Here is a 14,787-nt window from a genome sequence, read left to right on the forward strand (position 1 = left end):
CGTTTTTTATGGATTTAATAGACTAGAATAAAAAAAACAAAATAATGAGTCATTAAACTAAAACATGATTTTGAAATCACTTTATTAAAACCATATTGTGACACAGACTAGAACACTTATAGGGCACACAACAGAAATAAATACCATTATGTGTAGAGCGCTCATTGTCAATCAACAGGCTTATTGCAGTTGGCTTTAATTTATTCCAGCAGAAAGGAAAGGACATGCTATGGCAGCAGAACGCTGCCTTTAAAAGCTTGGGTCAATGTGCTGAGAATTCTGCCTGTTTTGACTGTGGTGGGCATCATAAAGTACACTGCACCGGCTGACACGCGCGCACGCACACACACACACACTCACGCACATGTATCTCAATCTGAAACATCTGCTCTGACCTTTTATTCATTAGGATTACATGGGGTCTGTTCCAATCATTGAAACTTTTTTTTTGGGATTGACTAAGATTATTCCATCTGATCGTCTAAAGAATTTGGGAATCACGTCTAGGTCAGGAACAGTGCACATGGTTCAGACTGAGGCACTGCTGGGGGAGAGGGGGCGGGGGGGGTCCTGGTGTGTCTGCCTGTTCAGTCGAGGTCCATGTCAGGCTTGTTTTCTGTGGAGGCGCCCGCTGGGTTCTCAGAGGAGTCGCTGTCTGCAGGTTCGGCCGGGGCTTTGTCCTGGTCGTTGGCGGGCCCGTTCTGCTCGGCGGCCTTGTCGTCCTTGGGCAGCTCCACCTTGGGCTTGGGCTTGTTCATGATGGGGTTACAAGCAGAGAACAGCTCCTAGGGCGGGAACGAGTGCACATTAACGTATTAAAACATGCAGACACCGCCCGCTGTACTGCCGATGGCCATCCCTGAGTGAGATAATCAAACCTTTAAAGAGCAAGGATAGATTCAAAGTGTGGGGTTATGGGAATGATCAAGGCAATAGATTTACCCTGGAGATATTTGAAAACATTATGATCACCAACAGTAGGAGCGTCTGTCTTAGTTTATACAATGGCATTAAGTTTCGATGCTTTAAGCCCTTACCTTTGTTTTTGCCTGAATCTCTTTGACTTTGACAGAAGGGTCGACTGTGAGGGTCTGTTTGCTCTGCTGGTTCATAGCGCTGTTCATCCACATCATAGCCTCACTGGTCATCTTGTCCACTTTGTTGACGTTCGCCTCATCTAAATGGTCGTATTGCTCTTCCTAGAATGGGAATAAAACAGGGCCAACGATGATGGAGCATATCGACGGAGTCACATCAAACAGTGTCAGATAGGCTGCTAATAAATGCGATAGTAAGTCATTACATAATGAGCATTTAAAGTCAGACATCATTTGCAATGTACCTTGGTTTTGAACGCCTCCACAGCCTTCATGAATAGCTGGACCTGTTTGCCCAACTCCTCGAATGCTTTTGGTCTCTCTTCAGCTTCCATGTGTCTCTCGCGGATGGGCTGGCCAAGTACCTGTAAAGTATAATTCAGTTAGTAACAAAATCAGAAACCTTTACAAAGCACTAGTAAAAAAAATATAGATATGTGACATGTTAGTATACCTTTAACTCTGCCAGTTTGTCGATGTAAACCTGCTTGGGTTGGTCCTCTCCATCTTCATACAACCAGTTCTCGGTATCCTCCAGTTTTATTGACAGGATATCTCGGTCCTAAATGATGTCCCGGTCAGAATTATGAAAGGGGACATTATTAGCAAACACCAATCCCACGAGATCTTCATTTTAGTCTTAAATCAAATGGGATAATGATCGGTTGATCTGAGAGATTGAAAAGTGTCACTCACAGATTCACTGACAAACTTCTCAAACAGGCCGTGGAGCTTGTCCCTCATGTCGTACACGTACTCTTCCACATAATTCTTGGCGTCATTCCGCTCCTTCTCAAGCTTGTCCTGCATGATCATCTTGCCCTGTGCAAAACGCAGTGGAAATACAAACCCTTTCCATCAGGTTCCGTTTTTAGATGCAAAATTCCAACGATATCGGAGAAAGTAAGACTAGAGTAGAAGACGTATGTACCTCATTTTCTACAAACAGGTTGAGCATGTCGTCGGCCAGCTGCCACTGTGGACTGTTCTCAATAGGAAGCTCCACCACCTTTGTCTTGACTTTGGGCTTTTTGGCTTGTGGAGGTTGGTCCGACTTCTTCTCTGTTTTGACTTCTTCTGGGGTCGTCTGAAGAAACAGAAGGGAGGAAGAAGTATAAATGACAAAGATAAAAACAGAAGAAAGTTATGGTGTTGACAGACCTTGGAATAAAACAAAAATCAAAACCGAACCATTCCTTAAGCCATCAAGACGCAGACACACAATTTGTTCCACGGCTTGTTACCTCCATTTCTTCAGCCTCGGGAGTGCCCTTCTTCTCAGACTCTTTCTGTCCTTCTGCCTGGGTCTTCTGGTCCTCCTGATCGGTCTGCATTTTGGTCTACAAAAGCCCATACCATTAGGGTGTATTCATGCAAACCCATTTTCAACACGGGAATAAGTTGAATTGTTTTCTTTAGAAATGTAATAGAATAAGCTTAATCATTTACCTCGCCATCTTTTTCGGCCTGTTCCGTCTCCATGGGCTCCTCTGTCTCGTCAGACTTCTGGACCTCCACCAGTGAGGCACTGGAGACGCTGAAGATGCCATGGATGTTCACCCTCACCTTGACCTTCACCTTGGAACACTCCCCAGACGCCTGAGGGACCACCTTCTGGATCATAAATTGCCCTGCGGATCCAAGTAGACAAAAATAACAGCTTTAGACTGGAGCCGACAGTTTTTCGCTAGGTAGCTTTAGTATACTTGGCACTGTCACGAAAGCCGATTAGTGACCATGCATGCAGCTAATATTGAGTTTTTAGCCAGAGCGGGCACCAGATGGCTGCCTGAAACGGTTGAGAATTGGCATGTAGCCTGGTGCCTACCCGTGTAATGTAACTTGGTAGTGATTCTTTTAATGGTTATTATTAATTATGTTTTCGCTTTCTGGTTTCGTAATACTCAATTGTTTAATATTTTATCATTGTTCCATCATCTTATCAAGCCATTTTTTTAAAAAAATGATGGTGATAGTGCACTAACGGCACCATCAACGTAGTGATCGTTTACCAATAGAGGGATCCGGGTAGGGAAGCTCTTTGGGGCAGTTGTAGTACGCCTCCAGTGCAAAGGGCTCTCTCCGGTAGAACGTCAATACCTTAGAGAAGGGCGCCGCGTGGTTCTTTGGGAACACCTCACAATCACTGGAACACAGAAGATATGCGACAGATTATTTACTGAGGAGAACCCTACGACCAAAAGAGGAGAAAACACGGGCAACGCTCGTTACCTCAAGCCCTCCTCGGCAGCAGAGGTCCACTTCAGAGAGACTGGGTACGGGACAATATCTGTAGTTGAGAATTCCCTCACTTTGAAGGCAGGGGACAGGATTGCACACTGCAGGGGACGCAACGCATTTTACTGACGAGTGAAAACATATGGAAAACTACAGGAACAAGATGATGGCCCCCCCTTCAGTTACAGTGTTAAAACAGTTGAGTTGTGTGCCACCAGATGGACAATTGACCGTGAGATGTACCTGCAGGGCACAGCCCCTGGCGACCGCCTCATCTGCATTCAGTGTGGTGCTCAGCTCCTTCCCAAAGAACTTGCTGATCCTCTCCTTGACAGACGGGATCCTGGAAGCCCCGCCCACCATCTCCACCGCATAGATGTCTTCCTTCTTCAACTCTACGATGCCACACGAGAATATAAAGGATTAGTTTAGATGCAATTTTAAAAACAATTAAAATGTGGCTATACAAATGGCACTTTGATTCACGGTGATACCAATTCAAGTAACTTGATCATTATAATACAATATCTCCTTTTTTTTTTTTTTAGGATTTAGTGAGTTTTCTGAATGCCTGTTGATATGCACTCATTATGAATAAAAACAAAGAATTCTAAAGATCCAGACAAAGCTATTTTCTAATGTGCCACAGCAGGCAAGTCTTTTCAGTATCCAATACCTGGAACTATACTACTCAGTTGCTCAGTTAAACATGTTGTCCACCTTAACAACCAAAGTGAATTTGTATTTTATGGTCAGATAATCCTAGTTCAGGCTTTAAAAGACTACACATGTATTGTTGTCATGGTAATATGGTTAAATCTGCAGTACTATATTTGGGTTATATGTGCTCGTAACGCACAAAACACTTACTGGCATTCTCCAACAGAGCGTGCAGGGGAGCCTCTACTCTGGTCAAAACATCAGCACACATTGCCTCAAAGGAACCCCTAAGGTGGCAAAGGTAAAATGGTTAAAAGTGAGTTGTATGCATTGCACTGTAATCGGTCCAAAGGTAAATATTACTTGAGTAAACTACAAATACTGATCTCAACGTTGATACTATTTTGATGCATTTTGGTATTAAATCGGTAACTTCAAACTAACCATAATGTTAAGCTTCAATAAAGTTACGTTTGTCCATTGGAATGGCAATACTATAGACGAGTCAAAAAAGTTAAAGAAAAAAAAAGAACATTTGGTTGAATATATACAGTTGGCCCACCTGTTCATCTTTCCAGAGACATCGATGTCATTCATGAAACACTCAATGTTCAACGGCAGATCGGACGAGTTGGCACTCATCAGCCTCTTCAGTTTCTCACACTCCTGGTAGAGCCTGACCAAAGCCCTGGGCTTGGACCTAACGTCCAGCTTGTACTTTTTGGCAAACTCCTCACAGAAATGCTTGACAAGCTCCTCGTCAAAGTCCTTGCCTCCCAACTCTGGGTCACAGGCTGTAGCAAGGACCTAAGAAGCCATGGGGGAAAACAGCAGAACGTAGTCAAGTGGTTAGATTGGAGAGTCAATAAGTAACAGGGAAGAGATGATCTGTGAGTTTCAACATGCTCTACGAACCTTGAGTTTGCCTTTGTTAAAGGCACACACAGAGGTCTGGTATCCGGAATGACCGACATCCACAAACACCACAATCCTGGCCTTCTCCTCGGGGGCAGGAAGGTCTTGTTTGTAGATGCCATATGCTAGCGCCACTATAAAATGATTGAAGATTGACAATGTCAGATTCCATCCTTTTTTCTCAACCAAAAAAATAATGGAACAACCAATCACGTTGTACCATAACATGATACCGTGGAGTGGCAAATTAAGGGTGGCATACCTGCAGTGGTCTCATTCATGAGCCTCAAGCAATTGAGGCCAGCAATCTGTGCGGCATCAACTACCGATCTTCTCTCTGCATCAGTGTAGTAGCATGGGACCTAGCGAGAATAACAGAGGTATTACTAACATAGCCAGCATGTGAGCAGTTTGTATCTAAATCAGGATTAAAAGCAGTGGCTTATAGCAGTGAGTTACATTTTAGAGCGTTATTTTGTATATATGACTATTTTTGAAAAGCACTAAACAAAATAAATGTATTATTTTAAAGGTAGTTTCCGTGCATCAGGTTTCTGCTTTGTAGGTAAACAGATATGCATACTCACAGAGACCACACAGTCAGCCACAGGTTTCTTCAATGCACTCTCAGCTGTCTCCTTCAGCTTAGTCAGCAGCATTGCAGTCACCTGCTCAATGCTGAACACCTTCTCCTCCTCCATGTACATCACCTTCAGGCAAATACACAATACAGTTTGAATGGATCAAATACTGAATTTCAGATCATTCATAAAACGCATGCTCACAAAACATTTCCTTCAACAGTGCATATCAGCCATATTATTTTTATAAAAATGGAAGTGACAGTAGAAAGCTATTTTAAAAAGGTATAGATAATGATAATAGCCCAACAAATGCTGCCAACATGTCAATGTAACAGACAATCTTACAGTTAGAGGTCTATGAAGGAATTATATTCTCCATCCATTCAATTAAGGCCTGATCATGAATAATCCATCAGCTTCTTTGTATTGTTGAGAGAAATCCACATTTTATTGGCTTACAACTATGGTCTTACCTTGATTCCAGTGGTCCCTGTGGGCATTTGTGCAAGGTCGTAAACCAGACTTGACTTCTGACGATTGACAAATGGATCCGTGAATGCCCGTCCATGAAACCTCTTGAAACCCTGGACCGTGTTCTTGCAGTTTGAAACCACCTATAGAAGTAACAAATATTTTGTGAGAGACGTTTACGGATTCAAACATTTTCAGAATGTATTGTCCAATACGATAGCGTGTTTCTTCTATGAATGGGATGCAGTCTTCCGCCTATAGCCGTAAACATACCTGGCTTTTTGCTGCTGCGCCAATCGCCCGATTCCGTGGTCCAAAAGAAACACATGCTCTAGAAAATATATAGCAACGATCGGGAATAAAAACAAACGTTACATTAATAAGAATACATTCCATCGATTAGGACTTTGCTGATGCAAGTTATAGTGGTACATGTCATGTATTCTCCATCAAAGTCCATTTTGACAGCGTCAGGCCTCCTCTTAGCGGACGCTCATTCACACATTCTTAGTAACAAATGCGGATAGGGATATCAATAATATTATTTAACATCTTCCGTAAAGCATTTATAAGAGCAACATGGGGATTTGTAGTTTGTCATCATGGTGCTTGAAGATTTATTACAAGTGACAAAAGGCAGGGTCGAGCTCGTTGAGCTAGCATTAGCAGAAGATTCACGTGCAGTTTCCTGGGTTGAAACCCTACAGGCAGCTAGCGTGACTGGCTAACTAGCGAGCTTTAAACCACCGCGTAGGGACTGCATCATGTAAAGATTTTACAATGAACGAGAAATGATACACAGCTCTAATTTACAAAACAATGGCAAATTACATGAGGTAAATGAATTACTTACGGTGTACATCGGTCGCTGTACTCATTAGCAACAGTTTCAATACCCCCAGCTCTCGCTACTGCTACAAAGCAGTTCAGGTACCCGACATCAAATCCAACAACAGACATCTTGACAAAACGTAGATTAAATGTACAGTATTTGAAACGGAAATAATGAGTAATAAGTGCAAGGACGCGACAGTAGCTACGGCTTCTCTCAATTAGCAGTGGCTATCCCACCCTTGTTCCATGTAGCTGCCTTCTGCGTAGAGGCAAGCCGGTTAGCTGTTGTAATGCACAGAGCGCGTTGGAAAGGAGATTTCTTCTCGTATTTGCCATAGGCAGAAACACAGCCAACTTCCGGGCCGCGGATTTCAACATAAAAGTACCCGGATTTGCTGCTAATGCTCTTAAATTGCGAACATTGTATTGCAAGTGCAGGCAATGAACTAATATATGATAAATATCTTGTCCTTTCCTTTACCAATCATCACAACATCCAGCCTAACCTGGGACATTAGATAATATACTGAAACATGTACTGGGTGAGCATATTGAACAGTTCATGGATAACTAAATGCATCGTTCATTGTGCAGTCCTAATTTACAAAAAATAACCAAAATATCAACCAAATAAAAAGGCGAAATTCAAATAATCCATTTTCATATAATTATTTGTGGCTTTATTAGGTCGACATACAGATCTGGAATTAACAGTAAAGAGTGGGAGCGTCAGATTTATTCGTCATTCTCGTAGTCGGCGGGGTTCTTTCTCTTGCCCTCTTGATGGACATGGTTACCCCAGGTGTAGGTCAGGTACATCAACACCATTGCTAAATGAAAGGTTTGAAAATGTTATTAGATTGAATTCTAATGTACAATTTTACACATAGCCTTTAAAAAGGGTTACAATAAAGCATTGTTAATAGCAGCAAGATTGACAGCCTAAGTAACTTCTTTCCGGTTTAAAACCTATGGTTCTATAAGGCCACAAAAAAATGATAGCATTAAAAAAAACATTTAGATGTTTAGATAAAAAAGGTAAAAGTTCATTTATATTCCTATTCCGACAGTATATTCCTAGCCATATTCCTCAACTGCTGCTGTAATGGAATACCAATATTCCATTACAGCAGCAGTAGATTTGGTTTGTCCAGATAGCCAGCTGTGCATTTTACATGATGTATACAACAAATATGAATACTCACGGGGAGCTACTCTGAAGAAGCTGCTTGTGAACCGTCTCCACACATTGGGGATTCCCTTGGAGAAATAGTTAGGAAAAGCCCTCTGTTCAAAGGGGGACAGACTGTATGTGATCACGTGGCGGACCTTCGCCAAACCTCCAAAATGAAGACCCATGGTGACAAGTCCTGTTAAAACAAATGAGAAAATACCTTTATTATAGACACACACATAATTGAGGATTCGTTGACCGTGTAATACGAAAAGTCTTGATATTGTGTATGAAAAAGCAAGTATCAGCGTAATTACAATACTTTTTTTAATCTATATTAGTAAGTGAAACATTTAAAACAATGTATTCGAGAGCAGAGCCTAAAGAGTAGGGGAGTAGGAGTAAAATAAAAATCCACACACTCGTATGACTGGTGTTAGTTCACTTGTGTCGCCAGTCAATTCAAACAGTAGAAATACTGCTCCACATAACTTTTGAAGATTGCTCGTCATAAAAGGAAAATGGCAGATAATTGAGAATTTACTGTACATTAACACCCACTTTTCTCCACCTTTGAACTATTACCCTCAGGTAGCAGGTTTCGATACCCAGCCCTCTCCAAAAATAGAACAAAACAGTCATTCATTCCACAATCCATCAGCCTTTTAAACAAACATTAAAAAAGAAGGTTGGTTTAAAATGCCAACGTCTTTAGATGTGTCCCTGAGCTATGTGGAAAATATGATGATTTGGGGGTTTTGTCTCGTCAGTGGTTGTTTATCTTTATTTACTTTTTGTTGTTTGTTTTTTTATGTTGTTGTTGTTAACGGTCATGGTTATCTGTCTTTTCACTGAGAACAGTTTCCCCAAGGGGACAATACATTTCTAACTAACTAACATTATATTAAACTACGGTGGCCATGGCGGTAACGACTAGGGCTAGGAGAACTCGTTAGCGAATGTTGTGTTTGGTGTCAACACCATACAGCACAACGATGCTACTGTTACAAACGTTTATATTCGAAAGTATCTGGTTGGTAAAGGTTTTGATCAATCAGTACAACTCAATACAAAACACAAATAGGAGCAACGGAAAGGGCACCTTTGCTATTGCTAAACAGTGTATTAGCTAACGTTAGCAAGATGGCTTTCTAGGGACCTTGAAAGACTACCCTTGCCTCTTAGGTCAGCGTACTGCACCCACCAGAACAATATGAGTCAACAAAATAAAACGTACAAACATGTATTAAATTCATAATAGCTTGAACTAAAAACAACGTATCAAAACATGCATGACATTGGGCATTACCTTGTTAGCTCTCACGACGACCAGTGGCTTCGGCTCGCTCGGATCTCTTATTGGTCAATGGTGAGCGGATGCCGGTTTACGCATATTCCGTTCTCGTCTTTATGTAATATATATGAGGCACAATACCACCCCTATGTGGACAAACAGTATTTAGCAGAAACAAAATCATATCATCACAATATGCATACATGTTCTTGTAGAGAAAATACTTTTTCCATATCGTTACTGTGAAATACTCTTCTAATGCTTGGATTCTTACGATGAAGATGAGCATTGCAATTCCAACTTGCGAATGTAGATAAATACAATAATGTCATGGGGGGGGTCCCAATGTTTATCCCTTGATAAACATCAGTATGGATTCAAAACCTCCAATTAATACCCTGCCACACAAATATTTTAAAAGGCAGGGCTGACCCTCTCAAAGACCTAAGTAGAGCATTGGAGTTCTTCTGTCATATATAAAGGTGCATACCAGCGTATTTCAATATGATGGTATGCACCTTTATATATGATGATGGTATTCCTCAAAATTGAAAACATTTTACAACATTGTTTGAAAATATGTACAAACACACAGGACAATACTGCTTCGCTTTTTCTTTTTATTTCCTTTTTTTTTTTTGACAGCGATTCAAATCACATCGTTTTCTCTGAAGGAATTTAATTTGAAAAATGGTCAGATGGATTTACAGGTACAACTCTATACATGCAACATGTCCTAGGTGGTCTTGATTACCAGAAGTTATACATCATTGAAACGTTCAGCTGGCCTCATTTTGTCAGCTTTGGATTCTGGACATTAAAATTGACAGTTGCAGATCAAACAACTTGTCTGTATCCCCAGAAGCAAAAAGGAAATGTAAAGGTTACTTCAAACTATTACATCGTGTTAAATAATAAACCATTCACCCAAAAATAAATTAACATAAAACAAATAGAATTTCACAAATATTTAGAGTTCAGTGGGATAAAGTGTATAAAGTAAATTAAAGTTTTAAACAAAAATAACTGCAAATTTTGGATAAGATTCCTCTTTAACACTATACACTCGATTAAGTAAAAATACCTGATCTATGTAAATAACTACATTATTACTTGCACCATGATAGTCCTGCACTCACTGAGGCTAGACAAAGTATCCAAATACATTTATGGTAACATAACTTAAGGGGTGTAATGTCAACAATTTGCTAAGCGTGTACAAGAAAGAACGACACTCAGTCAACGACAAGTGCACCTTGTGGCAACCATTTCGTCAAACTGCTTGTAGACGTAGGATCCGTCCTCCTCAAAGAGCATAACGCTGAGGGGACTGTAGTGTGAGGGAACACAAGCCGGCCGGGGCACCGTGGTGTCCAGCTTTTCGTATATGATGTTCTGCACCATAGTGTGGATGGGCGAGTGGTAGAAGAAGCCCAAGGTGCTCGGGCAGGTCCCTCTGCAGTAGCGAGGGTTGTACTTGGGGGGAAACACGATCCAGTGATCCAGCTTGAGCTGGCTGAACCCCACCTTGAAGTCATACAAGGCACAGTCACTGGTCGGGTACTCTGAGCTCGGCAGGAGCTCAGGGAGGTGGAGATCCAAGCTTTGCCCGGCTCCTTTGGTCTTCAGAGGTGCCCTCCTAAGCCTCCTCTTGCGCCGGAGCATTTGCTGCAACTTGAAGGCGCTCCTCTCAGCTGATGTGAGTGGCTCATCCATCGGTGACCTTTGACCTGCCCTGGAAGGAGGGGCGGACTTCTGACGCGCTGATTTGCTGGTATCATTCAGGTAGAGAAGTAAAGGCGGAGACCACGAGGGGAATAATGTTGCAGACCCTCCTTCCCCGAGGGGGCCCAGGCCCGCTGAACAATTCAGGTGGACAAGCAGGTGGACAGTTTTCTTGTGGATCTTCAAGATTGGCAGCAAGAGGGTTGTTATGTCGACCTCCACCCAATTCTTCCATTGCGGCGTGTATGCATGGTGAACTGTGAACATCACCTGGTGGTCAGTGCTGGGACACAAGTGACACTGGTTTGCATCCTCCCGTTCTTTGATGTTGAGGTAGCACAGTGAGGGGCTAGGAGCTGCAACGTCATGGTCAAAAGAGAACAGCATGACGGATTTCAGAAGCTGCTCTTTGTCGCCCACTGTATCGAGTTTGTAGGACAAGTCTTGCATTGAAATCTCTGAGAAACGGACGATAGAAACACAAGAAACTGATATATTTTTTCCGAGCCCTTAATTAAAAAAAAACGAGAAAGTTGGTTCCCCTCATGTCAAACGTTATGGTGCAGATTGGTGACCTTAAGTGGTCAACCTTCCAAAATGTGTTGCCAAGAACAGTCCCATACATGTATGAAAGGCAACTTTCATACACAAAATGAAATAAATTAGACATAGGCATACTCACCATTCCGTTGGTCAAGACATTTTTCCAGAGGCTTTATCAGACGCAACGTATTGAAGAGGTCATTGCTGTCCAAGCTCCTCTGACCCCTTGACTTCTTGTGCACTTCTACCATGTACTTCATATACTTGAGCTCGGGTTTCACACTTTGATTAAGTTCTGCGTTCCACCGCGTTTTGCCATGCTCTGACAAGGCTTTTAACAAAGGGGTGAAAAGGTTTTCATAAGGATACTGGGTGTAACCGTCAAAAGTGTGCTCTGCGTTGGACGAGGCATGGCTGAACTCGCAGTGACAGAAAACCACGTGAAGTAGTAGTACGGTGTTGAAATAATACAATAAAGTAGACATCAACATTTGTGTCCCCATTATAATTTCCAATGCCTTCAACACCGAGCTACAATCCTGCGAGAGTTGAGGGGAACCTCAACACGCTGGTCGTTGATCAGCGTGTGCTACGTCAGGTGTCTGCAATCAATTCAACGCTACCGGAAGCACTAGCCAAACGTTTGGTTTTTAGTATGTTTATTGTAGACTCGATAAACCCTCTATAGTACTACTCCATGTGTGGATGAGTTTGTGAAGCCTAGGACTTGGCTTTTGCTATTAAATATTTGTCTAGTTGTCAATGGTAGCTGCATTTTATTTTAATAAATATTTGTATATTTCCCCTCAAAAATGAATAATAATTCAATCAAAATATAATCAAACCAACAAAAGTCTGTTGCCTGCTTACTTATTTCTTCCTGTATACCAAAGTGTTTATAGTATATATGTATACAATTATATATCCTACAAATTGCTGGAGTGTGGCTGGTCTAGGGTTTATGCAGCCTCACTGGGCCTGAGGCAGGCTGATCAGACTCTGGTGAGGCTGTACACCTGTGATGTATTCTGTAATCAAGGACCACAGGATAAATCAGCCATCAGCACACACTCAGCAGAGCTTTGACATGTCAATGTTCACCACCGGCTCTGTAAGACACAACCTTTAAACTCATGAATAAATTGAGAACAGTAAAACCACCAAGATGGCGGGGGTCAGGTCCCCTGCTACAATACCTTAAATTCATAAATCGAATTAGACTTTTTCAGGCTAAAACGAATGTTTAAAGAAATACCTACTTAATGATTGTATTTGACTAATTCACTCAAATGACTATGAATGGACTATGGAAGAAGAGGCTTTCCTCAATCCTTGCACTCTCCCAATGGAAATAATATAAGGAAAGAGCAACATTCCACTGTCCAATCTGTGTCTGCTTTGCATAAACTGCCTCCACACACCAACCCACTAGTACATACCTCCCTCCCATGTTTATCCAGAGCCGAGAATATCCCCTTTGTGACTCGAATAAAGATTTGTTAGATGGGTGAATAATGTTGAGTTGGTGTCACTTTGTTGTAGAAAATGCTTACAACTTATCGTTTGAGTTTGTGGAACTGTTGACATTAGCGAAAAAAACTCCTCCAATGACACATTTCCATAGGCCTACATTACATTGTTATCTTTAAAGAATGTACGTATTAGTATACAAAAATAGAGATTTTAATACAAACATCGTTATACATACTATAGTGGCACTCATTTTTTTTACAATGTTAAAAAATTACTCATGGACCAAATCCGCTTGGAAATGAGGCCCAGGACAATTTGTCGGAAGTTTGACACTGTTAAATGTTGACCTCAATTGTTTTACAATCCTGTTTAAAAGCCATCCCAAACAGCAAAGCCTGGTGGCTGCTGGTGTCTGTGTTTCCTGCGGTGCCCCATGTGGGGCTGAAACAGTTTACTGATGGTGTTCAGGCCTTTAGGCAGCAGCAATCTGTACTCCTCCTCTTCGGATGGGTCTCTGCAGTGTTCCCTCTGCCTCCCACCCAGAAGCTCTTTAAGTTCCAACGTCCCACATGTCCCCAGGTAGTGGTAGGGCTTCTTCCCAGCGTTATCCCTTACATTGACCCTGGCTCCGTAACCCTGAACCAGGAGAGTGATGATGTCACTGTGACCATGGAGGGCCGCGATGTGCAGAGGTGTGTAGCCTCCGTGTGTTTTGCTGTTGACGTCCACGCAGGTGCCTTTGCTCTTGGAGATGTCCATGATCTTGCGCACCATCTCGCCGTTGCCCCCCTTTACAGCCCAGTGGAGGGCTGTGAAGCCAGACAAGAAGTCTCTCTTGTTCACCAACTGTGTGTCCAGTAAAAGCAACCCGTAAACGTGCCTCCACATTCCTGCACTACACTTGACCAGCCACTCGTGAGCGATTGGATCCAAAGGAACGGAATCTGAATCCTCAACTTTTCTCGTCATGGAGCTTTGGGACCCCGTATCTGTAGGGGAGCCCTGGCCATTTAACATCAGCTCCGTTAAGTTTTCACAAGATTTCGACGCGTGTGTATTCCTCTCAAATATTTGACAAAAGCGGTTCACGGCTGGTACTGTTTGTGACAGGGACTTGACTGGAAATGGCTTATCTGGAGTTGTATATTCAGATGGCGTCTCCGAATTGAAATCATGAGGTCGTACTCGTATCGGGGTACGAGGGGGTGAACTCACCGATACAACAGCAAAGACAGCACCGCTTTCCCCTTTTATACACACGTAATCACTTGAAATATTAAGAATCTTCAGTGACTGCTCATTTTCAGTGCAGCTGTTTGTATTAATCGGTAGAGCCATGGCCTCGAAATGATTATATATGGTGTCATCCTTGAAATTACCGCTTAAATTGAAGGAATAACACGCATTGTTGTTTTGTAGGTTGTGCAGTATTTCTGCAGACTCGGCTTGATCGGTGCTGTGGAGAGGCGAAGCAGCGGTCCGGAGTGATGGGTCTTCATGGGCAACACCGTCCCCCGATTTCAGCCCTTCGCCGTCTCCCTTCACAAAGTCCCGGAATCTTTTCTTTGTGACCACAAACTTGACACCATCGATCTGTTTGACCACGGCAACGCTGTTCACCAACTTCTTGAACAAGTCCCTATTGTGTTGCTTTCCCGCGGGATCGCCGCAGTGTATTTGACTTTTAAAACAGTTCAGCAGTTCTGCGTTTGTAACCTTGCCGCCGTGCTCCAATAAAAGGTTAAAATTGTGTCCTGATTTAAAGCCATTTTTTCTAAC

At 42.3% G+C, this 14,787-nt stretch overlaps 3 protein-coding genes and 1 pseudogene across 4 annotated transcripts; all 4 read right to left on the minus strand.

Annotated features, from left to right (window-relative positions):
* Positions 1–70: 70 nt before the first annotated feature.
* hspa4b (heat shock protein 4b) lies at positions 71–7,150 on the minus strand. Its single transcript, XM_056600645.1, has 19 exons — positions 6,819–7,150; positions 6,239–6,296; positions 5,968–6,108; positions 5,498–5,620; positions 5,173–5,272; positions 4,911–5,044; positions 4,558–4,802; positions 4,206–4,282; positions 3,579–3,730; positions 3,330–3,436; positions 3,110–3,243; positions 2,547–2,728; positions 2,342–2,437; positions 2,029–2,184; positions 1,794–1,919; positions 1,552–1,659; positions 1,343–1,462; positions 1,038–1,199; positions 71–785 (listed from the first exon to the last, which is right to left on the minus strand). Exons 1-19 carry the CDS (start codon positions 6,923–6,925, stop codon positions 588–590), a joined length of 2,526 nt encoding a protein of 841 aa, XP_056456620.1. The 5' UTR covers positions 6,926–7,150; the 3' UTR covers positions 71–587.
* A 302-nt stretch (positions 7,151–7,452) lies between these two features.
* Positions 7,453–9,373, minus strand: LOC130390603 (cytochrome b-c1 complex subunit 8-like). The gene is made up of 3 exons (XM_056600654.1): positions 9,283–9,373; positions 8,005–8,169; positions 7,453–7,629 (listed from the first exon to the last, which is right to left on the minus strand). The coding sequence occupies exons 2-3, from the start codon at positions 8,156–8,158 to the stop codon at positions 7,535–7,537; spliced, it is 249 nt and encodes an 82-aa protein (XP_056456629.1). The 5' UTR covers positions 8,159–8,169; positions 9,283–9,373; the 3' UTR covers positions 7,453–7,534.
* A 466-nt stretch (positions 9,374–9,839) lies between these two features.
* LOC130390599 (growth/differentiation factor 9-like) lies at positions 9,840–12,254 on the minus strand. 2 transcript variants are annotated; one of them, XM_056600649.1, is made up of 2 exons: positions 11,675–12,254; positions 9,840–11,348 (listed from the first exon to the last, which is right to left on the minus strand). In XM_056600649.1, exons 1-2 carry the CDS (start codon positions 12,036–12,038, stop codon positions 10,507–10,509), a joined length of 1,206 nt encoding a protein of 401 aa, XP_056456624.1. In that variant the 5' UTR covers positions 12,039–12,254; the 3' UTR covers positions 9,840–10,506. The 2 variants fall into 2 exon arrangements, with proteins under 2 accessions (XP_056456624.1, XP_056456623.1); XM_056600648.1 differs by having other exon boundaries at positions 9,841–11,450; positions 11,675–12,252.
* Positions 12,255–13,151: 897 nt separating this feature from the next.
* LOC130390648 (uncharacterized) lies at positions 13,152–14,777 on the minus strand (annotated as a pseudogene).
* Positions 14,778–14,787: the final 10 nt, after the last annotated feature.

This window comes from Gadus chalcogrammus, chromosome 10, assembly GCF_026213295.1.
Source record: "Gadus chalcogrammus isolate NIFS_2021 chromosome 10, NIFS_Gcha_1.0, whole genome shotgun sequence".
NCBI classification, from domain to species: Eukaryota; Metazoa; Chordata; class Actinopteri; order Gadiformes; family Gadidae; genus Gadus; species Gadus chalcogrammus.